Consider the following 24,575-nt stretch of genomic DNA (forward strand, 5'->3'; position numbering starts at 1 on the left):
TTAAGTTCTAAGAATGATGTACTTTTATTTATAAATAATTGGATTCTCATAATGTGAGCTAAGAATAATGGAGTAGATACATTCAGCTATTATAAAGTAAGATTAAGGATGTATGCATGACTTACTTGGTCTTTGGTGTTTAAACTATTTTGTGGAGGGAAGATTGAAAAAAGAGAGAGAAATGATTGGGAAACAGTATTAAGATAAAAGTAAAAGAAGCCAATCTTGTTTGTCTTCGGCTTTGGGGATTGCTGCTGCTGCTGGTGGGGGTAGTGGTGGGCGGGGTAATCTGCAAAAGAATGATTTTTTTGTTGATCCATAAAAACTTATAATTGTCTCCCTAAGCCCACATACATATAGATAAATCCCTTGGGTCCCCCAACGTAACATAAAAGCCTGTAGCTGTAGGTCCTGGTCCTATCCCAGAACAATCACCAAACCATCATCATCTTCCATCACCAACATCAAAAGTGAATTCTAATGCAATGCCACTCACAAACCAAATTAACCAAATTGGATGAGCTCTATTATATCAACATCAGACCTAAAATGGCCCACTCCAAGAGGAGAAGTTGAGCTAAAATTCTCATCAGTTGATACAAACCTATAGAATTAGAAGCCTTGTGGTGTTCACAGCATCTGCATGCGCATATTCTATGAGATGGGAGTTAGAAATTTTGCCCCAACTGCTACTATAAGCATGATTTTCTGGTTGCCTAAGCCTTGATAACCACATTACTCAGCCTGGAATCCAACACGAAATTATCAGACCCCCCCCCCCCCCCCCCCCCCCCCCCAAGTCGTTAACCACAACAAAACCATATCTAAACCGACCAACCAAAATTAGCCATTCAAGTCTATCAATCGTCTAACATTTTAACCTTTACCACTCCCGGCACTAATAACAACTAATATATCAAAACATATGAATCACTGATGAACAAAACGTGCAGGAAACATGCCAAGCAGCAGTTGCTTGAATCATGCACAAAAGACTTGCCTCGATGAGACTCTTTAAAGTGCAGATAACATGAAGATAGCAACTAGTACAAAGTGCATCATCTGTGAATCATTTCAAGCATCAAAGCTAGCCATGCGGGGTCCTTTTGTTGTGAGGATTTCATGCTTCACTATTCCAATTCTATGGATGCTGTGTGTGCCTTCAAGGGTATGTTCCGAAGAACATAAGGATCGAAGGAACAATGGCGACCCCATGAGGAAGAGATACGAAGAATGGCTGAAAAGATATGACCGAGAGTACGAGGATCAGGATGAATGGGAACACCGATTTGGAATTTACCAATCCAACGTTGAATACATTGAGAATTTCAATTCTCAAAACATGTCGTTCCAACTTGCAGATAACATATTTGCAGACATGACGAATGAGGAGTTCAAGTCCCTCTACTTGGGATATGAGGCCGCTAGGCAGCAGGGTGAAGTACAGAGCTCTGAATATGAAAAGTGGTGCGAGGATTTGCCTGTCAATCTGGACTGGAGAGAGCTAGGCGCCGTGACTCCAGTCAAGAATCAAGGCGCCTGCGGTTAAGTATTTTCTTGCCTTTCTGTGAATGACTGATTATGAATCTTTCTTGGAGGAAGACTGACCACTCACTAGATATAATTCTTAGATTTTTTGAGAAAATTACATTTCTGAAAACATCAGGCAGTTACAGCAATGCAAACAATGTATGAAAAGGCCACATAAAATTCTCACGATCACTGGAAGCTATTGTTCAATCAAGTTGTATCTCAAGGATAATCCAACTAAAAACCAAAGAAAACGGAAGCAAGAAATCAAGAAAGTAATAGAGAACTAATGCTATTAGTTACTGCTCTGTGGCAGGAAGTTGTTGGGCCTTCTCGGCAGTTGCAGCTGTGGAAGGCATCACCCAGATCAAAACAGGCAAATTGGTGTCCCTGTCTGAACAAGAGCTCGTTGACTGCGACGTCAAAACCGGGAACAAAGGCTGTCAGGGTGGATATATGGAAAAAGCATTCGAGTTCATCAAAAAGAATGGCGGCATCACAACTGAAAGACAGTATCCTTACGAGGGAAGAAACGGACAGTGTGACAAAGCCGAAGCCAAGTCCCACGCAGCCACTATAAGTGGATATGCAAGAGTCCCTGCAAATGATGAAAGAAGCCTAGAATTTGCAGCAGCCAAGCAACCTGTATCAGTTGCCGTTGATGCTGGAGGGTATGCATTTCAGCTCTACTCCAGTGGGGTCTTCTCCGGCCACTGTGGGGAAAGTCTCAACCACGGAGTGACAGTAGTTGGGTATGGAGTAGTTGGTTATGGAGCAGAACACCGGGAGAAGTTCTGGCTTGTGAAGAATTCTTGGGGAACTGAATGGGGAGAGTCGGGTTATATAAGAATCAAACGCAGTGGTACTGATACGGCCGGTGTCTGTGGGATCGCCATGGAAGCCAGCTACCCAGTCAAGTCCTGAACAATCTCATCCACGAAGCTTTGGATCATGAACCTAGTAAACCTTGAGGTGATGGATCATATGGAATGTATGCTACCCCAGTTCCCAAATAACAAAGAGGATTATTTCCTCAATGAAATAAGAATCTTAGGTTGATGTAGAATCCTATTTGCAATTCGATAACTGAGGTTGCAGCTGTAAGATTGTGAATACATGGTCTCTATACGGACGCTCAGAAGTTGGGAGAATAGTTTTGCATAATTCTATGATCCATTCTGATAAATATGGATTACAAGTTCAAGTCAGTTCACTATTTGCCAACTTGGAATGAAGCAAAAACAAAGAAATCAAGCCCGAATGAGTTAAAATGGCCAAGGCTACTAAATCTATAGCTGTATAGAATAAGGAAACACCAACCAGAAGCGTACATCGAAGTATTATTCCCACCAAAACTTCAGCTTATGTGGCCATAAATGGATCAAATCTTTTCACATAATATAACAGAAACTGTTTATGTTAATACAATGGAATTTTGATCCCATCTCCTGATTAGTTACTCTAGGGGATACCATTCTACAGCCTGCAACCTTAGCTTTTTATTTGTAAGACCACAACCTAAATGATACAGGAGAAGCTAAGATTTCAATTCTAGGAACTTCTGTCTCAAAGCAGAGGCAAGCTCATGCTCACCAACACCAGTAAGACCCTCCACCACCTTCAACCTCACCCTAATATATGGTATAAATCCCCTTCCTGCCATAGCCATTACGACCTTGCCTGCCAAAACAAACTCACAACACTCCAAGCAACCTTCAGCCACTAGCTCGTAGCTTTCAAACCCCACAGGGAAACCTGCCTTCTCCAAGAATTCAATCATCTCAACTGCTCCCCAGATATCTCTCTTTGCCCTCATTGCCCTGACAACTTTCACTACTGTTTCCTGCCTGGGTGTCAGTCCAATTCTTTTCACCATTTCTTTCATCTTCTCTGCAACATCTTTGGTTCTTCTGACTGCACATAATGCGCTAATTACAGCATCATAACTTTCCAAGTTGGGAACACATCCAGCCATATTCATGCCCTTCAAGACTTCAACTGCCTCTGTCAATTGGTCGACAGCACAGAGCGATGAAATAAGGTAATTGCACATACCACTATCAGGACGATATCCAATTGATTGCATCCCCAGCAATATGTTTGAGACAGATTGAGATTGGCGCCTTTGCTCAAGCCATGCAGTTGAAAGAAGAAGGTGAGTTTGGGGGACAGGAATGCAGCCAGTGCGTAGAGTCCGTTGAAGAATGGCAAGTGCAAGAGGAAAGGGATTAGGGCTTTGAAGGCAGTATGAAAGCAGGTAAGCATAGGCAAATTGAGGGCGAGAACGAGGTCTGAGCGGGACAAATGATTGTAAAATTTCATCAATGACTTGGACCCTGTGGTGCTGAGGGAAGGTGGAGAGGAACAAGAATGGATTTGAGTTTTGGCAAGTCTTTTTGGAGGTAATGAGAATCTCAGGTATTTGCTGGTATGCTTTGGCTTCAACTGCTGCCCTGACAGATTCTTCTAATGTTGGCAATGTAGTGATTGACCGAATGGAAAACTGGAGAAAAAGTTGATGAAAATGATAAAGAGAAGGACAAATCTTTGTCACTGGAATCGCCATCTTCTAAATTTGATTTACTGATCGATGATCATGTACAGCAAGATACAATCAAAAAGCAGCACGTGAAAACTTAGACCATGATATATCACTGAAAGAAAACATGAAATGGAGAAGTTAATATATATCTCAAGATGATTAACTACTAGAAATAACAGCTATCAGAAAAATTGTATTTGAGGTTTGCTGTCTGTGCAGCATAAGACCATCTGTAAACAGTAATAGCAAGATCAAGGATGTTTTCAAAGGTGAATTAAAATTAAATTAGTAAATTTGAGAAAACTTTGGATTTTACACCATCATCATCATCAACTTTGGATTCTACAGACCACTTAAATATTGCTGCCATTAAAGAATTAGTCCAAACCAAAAAGAAGAAAAATCACAGAAATGTACAGACATGCCAACATACAAGTTAAAAGAGTATAATTGGATTGGACATAGACATAAAAAAGCCACATCTGTAACAAAGACCTCTCTTAAGGATAGACTCGGTATAGATTTGGACTCTGATTTGACTTGGACATTTCTTAAGTAATCTAGAGAGAATCAGCCAATGACAGAAATGTCAAGAAAAATAATAATTTTCAAGAAAAAATCAAATGCTACTACGAGGAGCTAAGTGAGAAATTACAAGATTAGAAGGTCAAGGAAAACTTATTCGAGAACGTCGTTTTCTCAATCTGAGACACCGGTATAATAACCGGAAAGCCACCACGAAACTGATGAGAATTGCCTGTATAATTATCAGTGCCTTCAAACCTGAAACCACGAATTCCCAGCTTAATATTAACAAATAGGTACATTGATAAATCAATAATCAAAAGCAACAGGAACACACCCCTCCCTGTCACACAGTGAGGCCTAGTCATGTGAGAAGGGGGCAGTGAAATATCAAACGTCCAGAACTAACTAAATCTGTCATGAACCAAACAATACCTGTAAGTTTCCTAGTTGAATCCTCTGAGGTAACTGTAACTCCTATTTGACTTACTTTCACATCCCTGAATCCTGGATCAGTTGTTGATCCATATTCCATTGTCCTGTATGCAACACTCCCACCCATGACGCATTTGTTATGACAAATGACGCTACCATCATACTCATCACTACCATCACAACAATCTAAAAAGAGAATTAATTAGTAAGTGAATTTGGGTATTGGAGGCACAAGAGAATAAGTCCTCCTTAACAAAAGATCAATTAATTGTCCCAAAATGGCCAAGAATCCAAGACTGAATTTTCTTTTATCCTTTTTTTTTTTTTTGTGGGTTCAAATAGCTCAGATTGTCAGGAATACAGGTAACATACAAAGAAATTTGAGTGATTCCGAAACTGCAACTTATCACATACAGGAATGACTTTGAGATAAGATCTAACAAGAACCTATAGAAGCAACTAGTTTGCACCACATTTGAAGTGGGAAGGTTAGAATTGAAAAAATAAATAAATAAAAGCTCCAATTATCACATCAATGTTTATCCTTTGCCAGACTGCAAATTGGGGATGTCATTCTTGGAAACAAGCAATCTAGAAGAACTAACTCAATTTCCCTTCGAGTTCATATGTTGGTGTGCTAATGTTGAACAGTCAAAAATAGAGTAGAACAGTTTTGTGTGTGTGTGTGTGTTTTGTTAAGCAGACTAGAAAAGTTAGTACTACAAGTTGTGCTGCAATCATAGTTTGAGGATGTGGATCTCAAGAAAGGTAACATTACATGGGGTTATATGAAACTAATTCCAGGACAAGATCCACTAAAGGCTCCATTTTTCAATTTTAGCACAAAAATAATCGACTATTTTTTGCCCTTACTCAGTAAATTTGATTTTTACTCGACTATTGATGTTTTGTAATCGAGTAAGATTTGACTGCACTCAATTATGCACTCAATTATACTCAACAGATACTCAATTATTGCTGTCTACAAACAGCTTTACTGAGACATGCATAAAATACTCGATTATTTCTCAAAGATAGTCGATTATACATCAATTTTTACTCGATTACTCATGAAAATTACTGATTAAAAGAGAATAAAACTTTATAATCTCTATTCAAGCAAAATCACTCGACCATGGAATCGAAATACTCGACTAATACAAGATTTTACTCGATTAACAAGGTATAACACTTTACCATAACTTTGATCACTCGATTACTTTTGATATAGGCGAATGCAATAAATACTCGATTATTGAGAGCATTTACTCGAGTAAATAGATGAGAACCAAAGTCATTAAACAAGTGTAAACAATGAGAAAGGATCAAGTATATAACCAGGTCAAGAAAAGAATACGAATATGAGGTTGCTGATGGGACTTACCGCAAACATGATCATTCACACGAGAAGAAAACAAAAATTGAGGTGTACTTCCGACATTCTTACAATAAAATTTGCCTGTTGGACAAGCTGCTGTTCCTACAATTTTAAGCAAGAAGGCCAAGGTGAGTCACAGATATCATAAAAAATGGATCAGAACTGGGAAGCAACTATCATTTTTTTTTTCTTTTTATGCAACATTTCAACATAAGTTAAAAAAAAAAAACAAAGAAAGAAAAACCAAGTGCCATATATTCAGTTTATTTAGTTAGGAGAAAAAAAGTAAATAAGTTTTACCTCGCCAATCATCTCTATCTATAACCATATCCTCTATAAGGCCATTATAGCTAATATCATGCCTAAGAGTTTCCAATAAATGGTTTTTTTTTTTTTTTTTTTTGGGGGGGGGGGGGGGGGGGGGGGGGCATAAACTTCTTCCATGCCATATACTCCCTTATAGGTATGTCTATTGATCTTCATCTCACATGTCTTATCTTTAATAAATGTCACTTCTACACACTATTATTAAGTGTAAATTACCATTGACACTCCTGAGGTTTCACTAAATTACAACATGTACCCCTCAGATTTTTTGGAAACTACATTAACCTCCCCTCCTTCAAATGGATGTTAAGAAATTTGTGCAACTATATAAAAGATCATACGTACCCCATGCAACAAAAATCTAACAGCATAGGATAATTTAATACAACTTTTGAACAATAGAGGTAATTAGTTCAATTTCTTAAAAGTAAGAATTACTCATTGCATTTATACCAAGGCTCAGGAGTTCACCATCTATTTTACCCTATTATGAATAATTTCATTTCTAACTCTTGACTTTTATTGTATGTTGCACATTTATTGTAGAATCATTAACTGAGTTACACTTATATTTTGTACATATTGATAAGCTGTCTAATATTCATGTCACATAACAGATTTGATCTTATAACCATCTAATAAATCTTCTCTTTAAGATTTAAAGGGATTTTACAATCGCATAAAATGCTAAAACACATTTCTCCAATTTAACATACGACCTTCATTCTGTAACATCACCAATAATCTTCCTATCTTTTTGGTTATCTTATCCAAGATGTATAAAAAAATCTTTACTTTGAAAGAACTCAATTTTCAAGCCTCACCACAACATGATTTTACTAAACTTATATTTTGTATTATCATATTCGATTTTTCAACCTACTCAGCTCAAAACCTTTAAATTTTAAGTTGTTATTCTTGAAAATAGTATATACACCTTTGTTTGTCTTATTCACCAAAATATAATAACATACACCAAGACAACTCTCTTTGGATGTGCTTAGTGAGCTCACATATTGTTAGAGCAAATAGTATTGTTACAACCCTAGGATTTCCTAGGGTTTGAATATGAAATTGAAGAAGAAAGAACAGAATTGGCGGGAGAAAACAGAACAGAAAGAGGGAGAAATGGGGAAGAAAGGGAAGATTTTAGATGTAGAAAGGGAGAGAGAAGACTGGGGAAATCAGAATGTGTTATTCAATCCACTAATAATTCTCCTATTATTGTCGTAGGTCTCTTATAGAGCCTCTAACAACAACCAAAACAGCAACACCACCCCTAACTAACACAACAGCAAGGCCCCTAACTAACATAACAGCAAGGCAGCACTGTTAGCTAACTCCCTATCCTCCTAACCCCCAGCTAGATAATAGCTAACGGTTACTATTGACCCCTTTACTAATTTACCCTTAGGGTCATGATAGTTATCTGTAAGAATCTTAATCCTAGCAAAGTTAGAAAAAATCAAGATAGACGTTATTTATAAGAATATCAATCCTAGACTACTTAGGATTACTTCATACCCCTCTATAAATAGACAGACACTCATTCTAGAAAGGTACTTCTCTAATAGTGGTTTCAATACGGCCTTCATCATTTTCAGTGTTTAACTTAAGCATCAAAATGTTTGCTTCCACACCCTCAGATTGTTTTCTTTCTTGCAGGCTCGAACGACTTGACGATGTTTCCAGTTAAATAAATTTATTGTTGTATCTTGGCAACAATTGGCACCATTTATGGAAAACGTTCAAAAAGCCTAAAGATACTATTAATATACGTATATATCATAGATCTATATTGAAAATAATTGCTGATAAAACAAAAAGACTTACCTTCTTGTAGATCGTGACCACTTTCACGGTAAAAATACAGTTGGATCAAAGATCAGACAGCTAGATTTCACAAAATCAACGATTTAGAGAGTTGTTCTTGAGAGAGTGAAAGAAGGAAGGAGAGAGAGAGTTTGCGAGAGAGATATGCCTTCTACAGATTTATTTATTTATTTTTTTTTTTTTTTGGGGGGGGGGGGGGGGGAGATTTATGTAGGGGCAAAATGGTCACTTTAACATAGGGATAAAATAGTCAAATTCCTCTCAAATTTATGGGCCCTGAGACAATGGGCTCTTGGATTAGTCTGTAGGTCCGAGCCTGGATACTAAAATGGTTCTTACACTATCTCAAGTCGCGAGTAACAGACACGACGAAGATGGTCCTAGTGTAAATAGCCCTCCTAAAACTATGTCATGAACCTAGGGTTCATAACAAGTTTAAGAAGTAATTGGGGAGGAATTGAGAGAGTTAGATCTAAAGAAATGGGGGGAAATTAAGGAAGAACAGAACAGAGAGGGAGATTAGGAAGAATCGAGAGAAAGAGAGGGAAATTAAGAGAGAGATTAGAGGGAATTTGGAGGGAGATTGAGAGGATTCAAGAGAGGGAAATGAAAGTATTCAATTATCAATTCAAACATCATTAACCTCCTACAACGACGACTTATTTATAGCCTCAGCCCATGCACCCATGTGCTGTACAACTGTACTCCTAACACTATTATATCTCTATTACAATATTGCCTCTCTATTGCTCATAGTGACATGACAATTCCCCCCGCCTTGAAACATTTCTTATCCCCAAGAAATGCCAAACCTCCACAGCTTCCAATATGCTTTTTTCCTTCTCTTTCATAGCTTGGATGGAGAAGTTTTGAAAAAACTCTGTATGCACAACAAATTTGCAGTGGTTCTCATGTCCATCTTGACTGGAACACGGCCAAAATTGATCACTCTCTGTTGGTCAAAGAGAGCAAATGAAATTTGTTGGTTGTTGTCCTTACCGACCTTCCCCACCACAATTTCTTCAATGTGGACTGGTGCACGTCCAAAAGATGGCCTAACTGTGACCCTAGCTTCCCTTAATATTTCATCACCCTTTGCAACAATATTTGCAAACGCCTTTAAATGCAACAATGTAGAGATGTCATGTCTAGGAGTTGCTGCAACATCAATTATCGTCATCACTTCATCCCTCATTGCAATAGGCAAAAATCCTAATCGATCAGTTGTAGCACTAACGCACAAAGCAGCAACAGCTTTGTTCTCCACAGCCAAAATTTTTAAAACAACACGGTGACACCATTTAGGATCAGCAAGACTTCCTCTTGCTAGTGTTGCTTGCACTTTATCATTAGCTAAGGAATCCTCAGCATTGTCCAAAACCATAGGCAATGGAACAATATCCTTAGGAACTCCACCATCAATTCCATTTCTTATAGAATTCTAATATGAGACACCATCCCATCCTTCAGTCCCTACACTAGTCACCAGAGGTAACGAATTGGCCTTGGCATCCTCGGTCACTTCATCAAATGCTGCCCCAGTTTCCTCTTTTAGCCGTTCAGTAGTTGCATCTTGAGATAGTACTTCTACTTTCAACTTCTCAATTACTGCAGCAATTCCTCTTCCCTTCTAGAAATTTCTTGTTGCCTCTTGTTATTCCTACCAACTAATTGACTGCATCAATCATCCCTTGTTTTGGACTTCTACCATTATCACTCGGAACATCCTCATCAAGAACTACTTTTCCAAAGGAATCAGATTGTTCCTTCGTACCTGTTGTCCCAACCACCGGATCGTTACAACTTCCCTCTAGGTTATGCTGTTCACCACCAAAACTACTCCCAATTTTGCAGTCATCCTTCTTGTCATTGCTGCCTAAATCCGAATACTTCTTCTTGTGCCCAAAATCTAAAGTAGACAGTGACTCGGCCTTACACAAGCTTGACTTCTCCTTAGGCGGCTTCATTTTCAGAAACTCATGAGGTGAATAAGGATTACTCATAGGATATGGTAACTTCCCTATAATAATTGGATCAGAGTATTCTCTGGAAAGTGTCAACTGAAAAATCAATAGTCTTTTAATCTTATTCAATCAAGAAGCACACGAGTACAATAAATAACAATCATCTTCCTGCTAATTTTAGGAAGATTCTAACAGCTATACAAGAACCTATTTTAGAAACTATAAATAAAGAAACAAAAGGCTATATACAGATTTACATTCCTACTTTAGATGATCCTATCCTAGGCACAAGATCAACTAAGAATAGAAAGATATAAGAGACTAATTGATTGACTAAAAGAACAGTCAATCATAATCCTTAGATATCGGCTGAATTAGGAAGCTTCCATTCCTTGCTGCTGCCTTGCATTAAATACTCGCTAACACTCCCCCTCAAGATTGGAATGGATATCATCCATCCTAATCTTGCTAGAAAGTCTTCGAAATACCATTGGAGGTAATCCCTTTGTAAGAACATCCGCTACTTGATCACCAGAGGAGACATAAGGAGTGCAAATCAAACCATTGTCCAATTTTTCTTTGATAAAATGTTTGTCCACTTCAATATGCTTGGTTCTGTCGTGTTGAACTGGGTTGTGGGCTATACTGATCGCAGATTTGTTATCACAATAGAGCTTCATAGGACCTTGCCATTGAATTTTTAAGTCCTCCAAAATAATTTTTAGCCATAACAGCTCACAAATACCCAAAGCCATAGACCGGAATTCTGCCTCAGCGCTAGATCGGGCTACAACATTATGTTTTTTACTCCTCCATGTCACAATATTTCCTCCTAAGAAAGTGCAATAACCTGAAGTTGATCTCCTATCCACCATTGAACCTGCATAGTCTGCATCAGTATAAGCTTCAAGAGTCAAATCATCACCTTTTTTAAACAAAATTCCCTTGCCAGGCGCTCCTTTAAGATATTGAAGTATCCTATAGACTGCTTTCAAATGAGGTTCTCTCGGACTGTGCATAAATTGATTGACTACTCCAACCACATAAGCGATGTCCGGCCTAGTGTGAGCTAAGTAGATGAGTTTCCCAACCAGCCTTTGATAAGACCCTATATCCACTGCATTTTCTCCTAGCGCTTCTCCTAACTTGTGATTTGGATCAATTGGGGTGTCCACAGCTTTGCATCCCAGCATCCCTGTTTCATTTAATAAGTCGATATATTTTTGCTGAGAAATAAAGATACCTTTTTTCGAATGAGCCACTTCTATACCCAAGAAATACTTTAGTCTCCCCAGGTCTTTAATTTCAAACTCTCGAATTAGGCATTCTCGGAGCCGTTGCATTTCGGTTTCATCACTCCCTGTAACCACAATATCATCAACATAAACAATAAGTATAGTGACTCCCCCTGAAACCGAATGCTTCACAAATAGAGTATGATCTCCTTGGCTTTGCTTGAACCCTTGAGCAACCATTGCTTTTGTAAAACGACCAAACCATGCACGTGGTGATTGTTTCAAGCCATATAGGGCTTTATTCAACTTACACACCTTCTTTTCCTGATTAGGAAGCTCATATCCCGGAGGGATGTCCATGTACACTTCCTCTTCAAGGTCCCCATGTAAAAAGGCATTTTTGACATCATATTGGTGTAATTTCCAGCCAAGGTTAATTGCTAAAGATAGAAGGACCCGAACTGTATTTAATTTCGCAACAGGAGCAAAGGTGTCTAAATAATCAATACCATATACCTGAGTATACCCTTTGGCCACTAATCTGGCCTTATAGCGGTCTAGGGAGCCATCAGCTTTGTACTTGACAGTATAAATCCACCGGCAGCCTACAGGGTGCTTTCCTTCAGGTAGATCAACAATTTTCCAGGTCTGGTTTTTCTGTAGGGCTGCCATCTCTGCTTCCATGGCTTCTCTCCACTGCTTATGTCCTATTGCTTCAGAAAATGTCTTTGGAACAAATGTAGTATGCAGGGTAGTGAGAAAAGCTTTGTGAGGAGAGGATAATTTTGAATAGGAAAGAAACAAATGTAATGGATGTTTGGTGCAGGCTCTAGTTCCCTTGCGAAGAGCAATAGGCCAATCCAAATCATTAGGGAGATCGGCAGATTCAAGGGTCACAAGATTGGGACTTTCAGGGCTGTTGTTAACAGCAGTTGGAGGTTTCGTGAGGATGTTACCTGAGGTTGAGTTGATAGAATCAGTAGCTCGGTCATCTGCAAGAGTAGGCTCTGTGGAGGAGGATGCTGGATCTGGTATAGGAATTTCAGCACATTTTCTTCTTGAGTAAACCTGTAATGGCCGAGGGGATTTCGAGAATGATTCTGTCACTCCTGTTTTCTGGGAGCTCTTTGGCTTAGTAGCCGGTAAAGGAAACAAAGGTTGATTCGGGTAAGTAGGAGTAGGAACCATAGACTTATTTGGGTCAAGAGATGAATGATCGGATTGATGGAAATAGGACTCTTCTTCTGTAAAGGTGACATCGGCTGACACAAAGATTTTTTTTGTAGGAGGGTGATAACACTTGTAACCTTTTTGAGTGGCTGAGTACCCAATAAATATACATTTTACAGCTCTTGGGTCTAGCTTACCCCTGCTAACGGAAGGAATATGAACAAAGGCACTACACCCGAACACCCTAGGCTGCAGACTTGGACTAATCATACGACAATCAGGGAATGACTTAGTGAGCAATTGGATTGGACTACAAAACCCCAGAAGCTAAGATGGTAAGCGGTTGATAAGGAATGTGGCTGTTAGAGCAGCTTCTCCCCAATAATGTTTGGGAACATTATGATGAAAGAGAAGTGCCCGAGTAACATTTAGAATGTGCCCAATTTTCCTTTTAGCCACCCCATTTTGTTGGGGAGTGTAGGGACAAGATGATTCATATATGACTCCCTGTTTTAGGAAAAAATCAGATAGGGAATGATTGAAAAAATCTCTAGCATTATCTGATCTAATCCTCTTAATGCTCACTCCAAACTGATTTTTAATCATGTTGAAGAATGTGGGAATCACATTACTTACATCAACCTTAGTTTTTAAAAGATATAGCCATGAAGTTCGAGTATAATCATCAATAAACACTACAAACCACTTTACTCCAGAGATATTAGACATAGATGAGGGACCCCAGATGTCACTGTGAATAAGGGAAAAAGGTGAACAAGACCTTTTATTTGAGGAAGTAAACATGGATCTCCGATGCTTAGCCATTTCACATACAGAACAATGAAAGACAACAGTACTTAGACCCTTGAATAAATCTGGAAACATGTTTTTGAGAAGGAAAAAAGATGGATGACCTAATCTGTAGTGATGTAACCACAGTTGGTTTTTATTAGACTGAGCTAAACATGATATGATCTGATCTTTCCCTTGTCCTCCCTGCTCTCTAGGTTCCTCAAAAAGAAATAGGCCTGCTTTCTCTTTAGCAAGTCCAATCCTCCTCCTCGTGCCTTGCTCCTGCATCTCGCAATGGGTTGCACAAAATATGATATTGCAATTAGAGTCTGAAACAAGTTTATGAACAGATATTAGGTTAGCAAAAAGTTTGGGGACGTGCAACACATTTTTAAGGGTGAGGTGCCGACTAAGAATCACATCACCTTGGCCTGCCACAGTGGTTGAAGAACCATCTGCTAAGGTGATTTTTCTGGAACTAGGACAAAGAATATAAGAACTGAAATGGGTTGAAATTGGTGTCATGTGATCAATGACACCAGAATCTAAGATCCATGAGGTAGGGGAATTATTTTCTGAAGCATATAGGCTATAAGATATGGTAGAGATACCTGTGAAAGCAAGAGAGGCTACACCCTCAGTTTCTGTACCTTTTTCGAGGGATTCCAATAGTTTTCTCAGCTTGTCAATTTCCATTTGATTCAGCTCTGGAACATTTTCTTGCGCGGGTTCCTTTTGATTTTGAGGCTGTGGGTTACTGCTGGCTGCCATATACACCTGGCCAGAATTCTTCCCTGAAGATCCTCCCTTATTAGGCCGCCCATGAAGTTTCCAACATTTCTCTATGGTGTGCCTAGGCTTTTTGCAATAGGTGCACCATAGGTTATCTCTATCAAAGGGCTTCTTCTCATCCTTTCCTTTGTTTTGGGCCTGACCTTTTAGAGACAATAGAGCCAAAGTTTCCATTGGATTGGTTTCTAACATAACACCTCTCCTTCCTTCTTCTGCCTGAACTATAGAAATAACTTCATTGAGGGACGGTAAATCTTCTTTTCCAAGAATCTGAATTCTCACAGCATCAAAATCAGTATTTAGCCCAGCTAGAAGATCATATATCCTTTCCTTTTCAACAAATCTCTTCTGTAATGCAACATCTTCGCTGCATGTCATCTTTAGACACTAGTAATGGTCTAATTCCTGCCACATAGTTTGCAGAAGATTGGCATATTCTGTGATTGATCTAGTACCTTGCTTCGTTGCTGCCACTTTAGTTCGGATCTCATAGATCTGGGCAGCATCTTTGATCTTGGAATATGTCAACTTGATAGCCTCCCAAATCTCCCTTGACGTCGATACGAACATCACCGTGTCGCTGATTTCAGGGACCATAGAATTCCATAACCATGACATTATTAACGAGTCTTCTTCGTCCCATGTAACAAACCTTGGGTCATCGGTCTTAGGGCCAGTCCCTTCTAGGTGACTAAGCCTCCCTTTGCCCTTAAGAATGGTCCGAACCAATTGAGACCACTTCAAATAATTCTTACCATTTAAACGGTAAGCTATCTGAAGGCTTGGCAGATCCCCACTGGTATTTCCGCCATTGTTGCTGGTCATTGAAGGTTCAGCCACCCTCGTATTACTGAAATCAGTAGTCTCAAGGGTTTGAGTATTAGACATGATTCAAGCTGGACTGAAGAAAGGAGGAAGGGATCAAGTTGAACCAAGGAGGAAACGGCCACAATAGTTTCACAGATCAGAAAGCTATTGTCTTGGCTCTGATACCATGTCAACTGAAAAATCAATAGTCTTTTAATCTTATTCAATCAAGAAGCACACGAGTACAATAAATAATAATCATCTTCCTGCTAATTTTAGGAAGATTCTAACAGCTATACAAGAACCTATTTTAGAAACTATAAATAAAGAAACAAAAGACTATATACAGATTTACATTCCTACTTTAGATGATCCTATCCTAGGCACAAGATCAACTAAGAATAGAAAGATATAAGAGACTAATTGATTGACTAAAAGAACAGTCAATCATAATCCTTAGATATCGGCTGAATTAGGAAGCTTCCATTCCTTGCTGCTGCCTTGCATTAAATACTCGCTAACAGAAAGCAAACAAGCAAGTAATCTAACCTGGTTACGTCTCACGAACATTATCATGTATTGGTCCATCATCCATCTTCTAAAGTCATCCCAAATTTCACGGGTGTGACTGAACTCCTCATGCAACATATCGGCAATAGTGTCTAGCTTCTTATCCACCACCGATTCAATAGGTCCAATATGGTTCAGCCTCTCCATCATCGTTGCTGACACTTGCTGCCATTGAGATTCCATTTGCTTCATCCCCATGTCATTTGCCATTAGAATTCAGATCACTAGTGGATAATCGATCGCCTCGAGGATTGATAGCTGAGAAACCACCTTCATCGGAATCAGGGAAACTGAATTCGCCTGAATTCGGTTCCCTCCACCTGCAGCTCGCACCACCTGCAATTGATCGACTCAGTTGTTTGATCAATCCTACAGTTGCTTCCTGAAACTTTTACTGCAACTTGATCAGCCTCCTCTAAACTGTCATTACTGTCTTCTTTGATCTACAATTGACAGTCGATCAAGACTAACAGCAATTGCAACTCAACAATTTCCCAATCCAAGCCGATCGCTGGAAATCACTGCACTCGATCGCTATGGATCAACTAACGTTCAAGATCTGCTTCACTGTGGATCAGCGAGCCTGGTTAGCGTCTAAACATAACAACTTTGGACGTCAAATCTGAGATTCATCCAAAGATCGCCTGGTTGCTTCTCGGTCTCGAATGCTGAAAATTCACCAGCAGTCGGAATTGCTTGGCCCAATCACCTTCAAATTCCAAACTAAAATTATAGCCAATTAATCAATCGGAATTCTCCTATCGGAATCACCTGGGTTGCTCGCCTCCCTTGATCGGTTAAGCCCTGCACCTTCTTCAATCGGCTCTGTTACTCAGTTGGCACCACTCTAACACGTTAATTCACTCTGACACAACCATCGCTTGCTGAATTTCGCCTTCTCACAGCCTACTACAATCACCTAGGGTTACAGAATCTCCTGAACTTGCTTCACCTTCCTTAATCGACTGTAAAAATGTCTGGAATCTTCGTCAAAACCATAACAATTTCGAGCTGAGAGTTGCTTCTACCTTTCGATTAGGATCAGTCCTTGATTTCAACAGGTGAGACCAATCGAAGTTGCTGGAATGCTTGAATTCACCGACTCCGTTGAATTCATCGGCTCATCAAAATTTGTTGCTCAACCAATTTCGCCGAGAGTGTCAGAACTTTGACAAACTCTGGTTGCAGTCGAGTTCGTCTTACTGACGGTACACTACAACAGCCTCAAAAGACCACCCAAAATCTACCCATTGTTCTGCTTCTATGAGTCGTCGAACTTCCAATCAAAGTCGCCTTGCCTACTCATCTGCTAATTCTGATCAACTGAAATTACTCCAGGAGTTGTTAGAGTTGTCGAAAGCACCGTCGAAACGGCCTGGCCAGGTCGTTTTCACACGCCTTCACAATTTGGACCTTAATCCAGATTCTCAGCCGAGAATTCCTCCGACGAAATCACTAAAGTTGATTTAACTAGCAAAATTTTAACACATACTGCTAGAATTCACAACTTGAACGGTCAACTCTCTTCAAATCAAATCAAATCACAGCTAAGGATTGATTGCCCTGGTACCAATTGTCATGAACCTAGGGTTTATAACAGGTTTAAGAAGTAATTGGGGAGCAATTGAGAGAGTTAGACCTAAAGAAATGGGAGAAATTAAGAAAGAACATAATAGAGAGGGAGATTAGGAAGAATCGAGAGAAAGAGAGGGAAATTAAGAGAGAGATTAAAGGGAATTTGGAGGGAGATTGAGAGGATTCAAGAGAGGGAAATGAAAGTATTCAATTATCAATTCAAATATCATTAACCTTCGACAGCAGTGGCTTATTTATAGCCTCAGCCCATGCACCCATGTGTTGTACAACTGTACTCCTAACACTGTTATATCTCTATTACAATATTGCCCCTCTATTACTCCTAGGGACATGACAAACTAATCTGCTAAAATTCTGGGATCCACGAGAATAATCCAATCTTAATCATCATGATTTCAAAATCCTCATCACATTTTGGTCCGAGCCCAACTGTCCCCTACACTCAAACTTGGGAGCCAGTGATATTATTCTAAAATGACAAGAAGGTTTTATTTAAGATGATCGACTTTTTATATAACAGTTCATCTGGAAAACCAAGGTATGGTACTACTTAACACTGTCTTTCCATTCTAACCCTAATCTATGTGGTTGGCAGGTCCAAGGAAAGCATGTTCAAATTGCAAATTACAAAGCCTTATTATTTAAAATCTAGTATCGAAGAGTGAAATACACAAGAACATGCTCATTATCCAAAAATCTAGCATCAAAAACACTAAAAGCGTGAGAATGATCTAGAATCAAAAACGCATAAAGCGTGAGAATGATCTAAAATAAAAAACACAAAAAGCGTGATAATGATCTAGAATCATAAACGCAAAAAAGCGTGAAAATGATCTGAAATAAAAAAACGCAAGAAGCATGAGAATGATCTGGAATCAGAAACGCAAAAAACATGAGAATGATCCGAAATTAGAAACACAAAAAAATGTGAGAATGATCCAAAATCAGAAACTTAGAAAGTATGAGAATGATCTAGCATCAGAAATAAGGCCAGGCCATGACACAGTCTACTCTTTCCTCCGAAAAATGCAAATGAAAAAGTGAGGACCAATTGTTGTGTCATATGCAAAATCCCATTAAAAGACCAAAAAAACCTAAGTGCCCAAAATAACTTTTTGGGCTAAAAGGTGTAAATTTTCCCGTACGCCCAGGGGGGTCCCACGCAACTTGCAAACCAGATAACTTCGACATCCGAAAATTTCTCCGGGAAGATAAACGTCATCTATAAGAGATAGATGTTATCCGAAAGAATCCTAATCTTAGCAGGGTTAGGAAAAGTCAAGATAGACGTTTTCTATAAAAATCATAATCTTAGCAAAGTTAGGAAAAGTCAAGATAGACGTACAGACTTTTTTGAGACTTTGACACAAGATTTTTTCAATATATAAACACCACATTCAGATCTTTTTGTTTCTCTAGATTTTTCCATTAAACATCCCAACAAGTAACAATTTTCTATTATTGACCTATCAAGCACGAAACCATATTGGTATTCAAAAACCTTTGTTTTTCTTCTTAACCTTGGCTCAAACACCCTCTGATGCAGTAAGGGAGGAAGAATCAGCAAAAACTAGAGCAAAAATTGTGCAAAAACGATGCAAGGCCAAATCTGGAACAAAGAAATAAAATTAGGGTTTAAGAATACCTCAAAAGTTGAATGAGAACAAAAATGGCTGGCTACAAAGTCTCTTAAAAGACCATTTATACTAGGTTACAGACATAATAAATAAATAAATATTTAAAACCTAATAACTTAAATACTAAACAGAATTAAACAAATAAAATAAAATAAAAACACTAATAACAAAAAAACTGCTCCTGCATCACCCTCTCCCAAAATTTTCACAGTACATCTCTCTTTAAACATCTCGTTTATTTTTATAATGTGTATCAGAGTGCTTTTTCTCACTTTTAAGGCATTCTTTTTTATTTAAAAAACACATTATAGTTTTGTTAATTATAAAATGCCTTCTTCTATCTTGCACTTCCATACTTTATTAGAATATTATTTAAGATAAATTACACTTGGCACCCCTGAGGCTTGGAAATAAATATATGAGTACTGCGTACTTTTCAAAAATCACCTGAAGTTTTATAAAAATTACATCAAATTTTTAACAACCGTTGGAAGGTTGATGCAATATCCAGAATGTGAGATGTACACACTGAAATTTAGTGAAACCTTAGCGGTGCTGAGCATAATTTACCCTATTATTTAATCCACTCACTTATGGCTTGCTCACTCCCTTGGACCAAACACATCTATAGATGTAATTTTTATCTTTTTTCAAAATTATCAAGATACCTAAATGCAATTTTTGTTTCTCCGCATTAATTGAATCGCTTAGAAAAATAATATTTCAATCTCTACTTGATCACTTGCTCATGTGCCAATATTCTTTGCTCGTCACCTTTTTTCTCTATTTGCTTGGATCAAATCACCTTTTTTCTTTTCTTTTCTTTTTCTACCATTCTTTTTCTAGTTTCTGTTAATGTTTTAGTTAACTTATATATATATATATATATATTTCATCTTCTCTACCAAGTTGGTAAAACATTTCACAAGTATTTTACCTTACTCCATTGACTGCTTTTTTTTTTTACTTCATTTTAGCAATAGTACAGGATATACAAATTCTTTTAATTATGGCTTTAATTCAAAGTCTTGTAACAAGCTTTCTTGATCTTTATTATTTTTTTTTTCATGTCCTTGCTCCACCACTATTGTTTTACCTTACTTCAGTCATATTTAAAGTTTTTTCCTTCAATTCTTCAAAAAAAAATTAGTCAGATCTTGAATCAAGTCTTCTAAAAAAATTTGGTGCTTTGAATAACATTAATTGTTTATTCTGACAATCCTCACCTTCCACAATCCAATCTCTAATAATCTTTTTTTCTCTAACTTGTTCAAAAAAAAAAAAGAAATCATTGAGAATATTACTCACAAAGTCAATATAACATGATTAAAGTAGACGAAAGAGTCCAAACATTTTATTAGAAATCCTTTTAAACCCACTCAGCAAACCCCCCCCCCCCCCCCCCCCCCAACCCCAAAAAAAAAAAAAAAACTTTTTAATCCTAGAAGGAAGCTTTATCGAATGACTATAAAACCATCTTTATTATATAACTCAGAATATTAGACATTCAAGCACTAATATATGCAAAATATAACTGAGAGGAGCATGTTATGGTGGATGTGCCACTATGCCAACAGAGACAAAATTAGAATGATATTTTTTGTAATAAGGTTGAAATGGGGTTTATTGAAGATAAGATGCGCAAAATACAATTAAAATGATTTAGACATGTCAAAAGAAGACTAATAGGCAAACCTATAAAAAGAGTGAATAAAATAGAAAAAAATTACAGAAAAAGAGAAATAAAAGAAACTTGGTGGGAAACCTTTCAAGATGGCATAAGATAAAATAGACTTACAAAAGGCATAACCATGGATATAGATAATTAGAAAGCTATATTTAGGCTTCTGAAAATAATGATCATTTCTCTAATTTGTTAAAAGATTTCTGTGACATTAAAAATCAAAGCCTTCTTTCTTTCCTAGGGGGACTCCATCAAATCAAGAGGAAGCAAAGAGTAACAACGCATTCATTTTGCAAGCTGATTCTTTATGTCCAGCAATAAGACTCCCTTTCGTCATGCACATCTCCATTAATACTTGTTGCCACACCAAACATCAACACCTCTAAGCTTTACCATTGGAAATGAAGTCAGAATGATACCAGGCTCATCGGTTCCATCTGGACAGTCGCAGAAATTGTCGTTGATGCGGTCCCTGCTAAACGATTTCGATCCGTCCTTGCATTTGATCACCTTCGAAGCGTAGTACTTCTCGTCTGACAACCAGAAAGTATGCACCATCTTAATCCCATAATCACACGTGCAGAAGCATAAAACAGGAAGAAAGAAATTGAGAGAGAGAAGAACCTAAAGGATGGATTCCGATGGGAGGAAGAGAAACAGATAAAGGCACGAGGAAGCAGATGGAGAAAAGGAAACTCAGAAGAAAACGTCTCCCCATCATAGTTCGGCTAAGCCTTCGGCCCTAATTTAAATAGGACCTGGCAGCAGATTTTCAAAATTTCTTAAACCTAGCCCAATCGTTAGGGCTCCGTTCCAATCAAAATGGTCAAAGCCCATAAGCGCTGACACCTACCTTGTCACAGGCGCCGGAGAGGACAATGGATTTTGCCGTCAGTGGGAGAGTCGTGGTAACTGGTAGTCGGCGGCGGTGATAGTTGATGCTGGTCTTGATCTTGAATGTTGATTGATCAATGCTTCAGTACAAAAGGAGTGATTTGGGGATGGAGATTCGAGAGAACAAAAACAGATCTGTAGATTCAGGGGCTTCGTGTATCTGCTCTACCGGGGTGATATTGGCCCAGCCAAATTAATGGCGACACTGGCTGTGACGACTTTCAAGAGCCATAGCCCAAAAGACGGGGCGACGACTCTGCGACTTTGGGACTTTTGGTTCACAAAAATGTTACTATTTTAAAATATCAAATGTTAGAATTTAAAACTCCAAATGAATTTAGAAGTCAGTCGATTCCTTAAACTTTATTTAAAGTGTAGTAATTATATTTGACTTAGTGAAAGATCATTCAGGAGGGGTGAATTAAATATTTTGAATATTTTTCTTATAATATTAAAAATTCTATGTATTAAAGTTGATTTAAAAAATATTTTTTATAACATAAAAATATTGCAGCACTTTAATATAAATTTATATGTATTAAAACATTTTTCATACAAGTTAATTCAAACATATTTCAGATATAAAATAAATATATATAAATAAATAGAATTATTATGTTGTTCGCATCAAGTAACATAATAATTATTCGACACGATCAATTTGAGAGATAGGGTGTGGGCTCTATGGGGTGGTGGGGCCACACACACTTCTCTTGCTAGCTCAATTTCTTACGCGAGCAACATATTGGCTCTATATGAATAAAAAAATAATATTTAAATATAAAAATAAGAAAATTGTTATGTTGGTAGCAAAAAGATTTCATTTGATTTTCTACATTTAACCTTCAATTCTTATAGAAAATATATGCATTTGAAAAGTTTACATGCAAGCAGAAATATTAGAAATTCTTTATACTTGCAATGAAAACTGAAATTGAAAAAATTTAAAAACTTTTATATATGCAATGAAAAAGATAAGCAATCTTGCATGATGATAAAAAGATATAAAATATGTGGTTTTTTTCATATCAAGCTCAACCACAACTAAGATAATCTTTTAAAGGATTAGGCATAACTTTTTATAAGTTTCACAAAATTTGTAAAATGATTTCTCAAGAAAATATATAAAATAATACAATAATTTCAAACATTCTCTTGAATAAAAGATAGTTATAAGAATATGAATGAATAAATCACTTAACTCTCTTATATCTAGTATCTAATTTAAGAGGATCTGCATGAAAACTTTACTAGATAATAGCTTGAAGTGAAGGAATGATAATCATAAAAAGCTATCACTCAAGCAATGCATACTGACTAAAGAATGAAATCATTCACTGTGTCTAAATTTAGGTTAGCTTGAAAATATCTTATGCTCACTTGATAGCAGCCGCTCTATCAATTAACACCCGATCTCTTGCAGGATTTTTCCTTTTATAGAAGCTTGAGTCTTAGGATTTGTGTTGATATATGCACATATTTACAATTTCTTTTGATTTGACTAATAACAATCGAATTAATTAAGAACTATATGCATATTGTAAAAGTAAAACATTTTGCACATCATGCATAAACATATTTACCATTCTTTTATAAAAGAACATAGGTAGACTTCATAAAATAAAGTGATAAAGTTCTAACGGTCAAAATTATCATCTTTTTCTTTTTTGAGTAACGGCTATATTTTTCAAAATCTGACAACAATTACTCGACTAAGTTTTAGGCTTACTCGACTATTAAGCCCTTACTCGGTTGGACTTTTTAAGTAATCGATTATATAGATGACCTACTCAAGTATGATCAATTCATTACTTGACTAACTTAAAAGTCACAGAGTCTTTGCATTACTCACTCGATTACTAGGTTAAGAATACTCGACTAATATAAAAATCACTTGAGTACCAACATTGGTTACTCGATTGCTTCAAGGGTCAGAGACTTAGCCAGAGACAAATCTTTCTTCACTCGACTAACACATATAGATACTTGATTGATAAAATAGATTAACTGATTGATAAGAAATTTATACTCGGTTAAAGAAATGCTAAAAAATTTTGATATAAAAAATACTCGATTTTCAGAAAGATTTACTTAAGTACAAAATACTAATACTCGATTAAAAAGAACTCTTTACTCGATTAAATTTTAGATAACAAAGAGATGCACTAAGCATTCGAGTATACGGACTTTAATAATTGATTGAAAGACGATTTTGCTAAAACATTTAATCGACTAATTTGAAAAACATACTAAGCTTTACTCAATTGGATTTAAAGCATACTTGTTTGAAAATATTTTCAAAAGTTTTACTCGATTAACTTAAAGGATTACTCGGTAGATTTTGAAAGCAAGCTTTACAAAATACTCGACTAATATGAGCATATACTCAATTATAAAAGTACCATACTCTTTTAAAGAACATAACTTTAAAAATATACTTAAGTAGGAACTTATAATAGCCGATTGTGATATAATTGTATAGCAATGACACCACAATCCAAGAGAAGGTGAATTGGGTTATCTTAAAAATTTGATTAGACTTGAAATTTTTTATGCTGAACAATGAGATTTTAATGCAAATATGAATGATTTAGGAAAATGATTGGCACAATGAATGAAATTAAAAACAAAAGCAATAGAGGGACACATATGATTTATAATAGTTCTACTAAACCTAGCCTAATCCACTCTCTTAACTTCCCACTAAAGATTTTCAAGCAATCCACTAAACCAAAAGCCGATAGGTCCTCTAACTCACAAGTTAAAAAAATATGATAATGATGTATAAAGAGAAAATCTGAGAGATGAATTTCTCAGTTACAATAATCTCTCAAAAATAAATATAAAGGCTTGAACAAATGATA

General features: G+C 37.2%; 2 protein-coding genes across 6 annotated transcripts; one reads left to right on the top strand and one right to left on the bottom strand.

Moving 5' to 3' along the window:
- The first annotated feature begins 940 nt into the window (after positions 1-940).
- Positions 941-2,695, top strand: LOC127791919 (zingipain-2-like). The gene is made up of 2 exons (XM_052322100.1): positions 941-1,544; positions 1,847-2,695. The coding sequence occupies exons 1-2, from the start codon at positions 1,031-1,033 to the stop codon at positions 2,452-2,454; spliced, it is 1,122 nt and encodes a 373-aa protein (XP_052178060.1). The 5' UTR covers positions 941-1,030; the 3' UTR covers positions 2,455-2,695.
- A 98-nt stretch (positions 2,696-2,793) lies between these two features.
- Positions 2,794-21,987, bottom strand: LOC127791920 (pentatricopeptide repeat-containing protein At1g06270). Of its 5 annotated transcripts, XM_052322103.1 has the most exons (7): positions 21,671-21,987; positions 21,442-21,575; positions 21,237-21,350; positions 6,417-6,512; positions 5,033-5,218; positions 4,728-4,855; positions 4,036-4,184 (listed from the first exon to the last, which is right to left on the bottom strand). In XM_052322103.1, the coding sequence occupies exons 2-6, from the start codon at positions 21,536-21,538 to the stop codon at positions 4,740-4,742; spliced, it is 609 nt and encodes a 202-aa protein (XP_052178063.1). In that variant the 5' UTR covers positions 21,539-21,575; positions 21,671-21,987; the 3' UTR covers positions 4,036-4,184; positions 4,728-4,739. The 5 variants fall into 5 exon arrangements, 4 of the variants coding, with proteins under 4 accessions (XP_052178062.1, XP_052178061.1, XP_052178063.1 ...); XM_052322102.1 differs by lacking the exon at positions 21,442-21,575 and having other exon boundaries at positions 2,794-4,184; positions 5,033-5,136; positions 6,417-6,506; XM_052322101.1 differs by lacking the exon at positions 21,442-21,575 and having other exon boundaries at positions 2,794-4,184; positions 5,033-5,136.
- Between the last annotated feature and the right edge of the window lie 2,588 nt (positions 21,988-24,575).

This window comes from Diospyros lotus, chromosome 15 (assembly GCF_014633365.1).
Source record: "Diospyros lotus cultivar Yz01 chromosome 15, ASM1463336v1, whole genome shotgun sequence".
In the NCBI taxonomy this organism is placed as follows: Eukaryota; Viridiplantae; Streptophyta; class Magnoliopsida; order Ericales; family Ebenaceae; genus Diospyros; species Diospyros lotus.

Excerpts from the sequence above, each read along its gene's own strand:
- LOC127791919 (XM_052322100.1), top strand. The coding sequence starts at position 1,031 with ATGAAGATAGCAACTAGTACAAAGTGCATCATCTGTGAATCATTTCAA. Across the intron at positions 1,545-1,846 it reads CAAGAATCAAGGCGCCTGCG|GAAGTTGTTGGGCCTTCTCG; the intron begins GTTAAGTATTTT and ends GCTCTGTGGCAG.
- LOC127791920 (XM_052322102.1), bottom strand. The coding sequence starts at position 4,096 with ATGGCGATTCCAGTGACAAAGATTTGTCCTTCTCTTTATCATTTTCAT.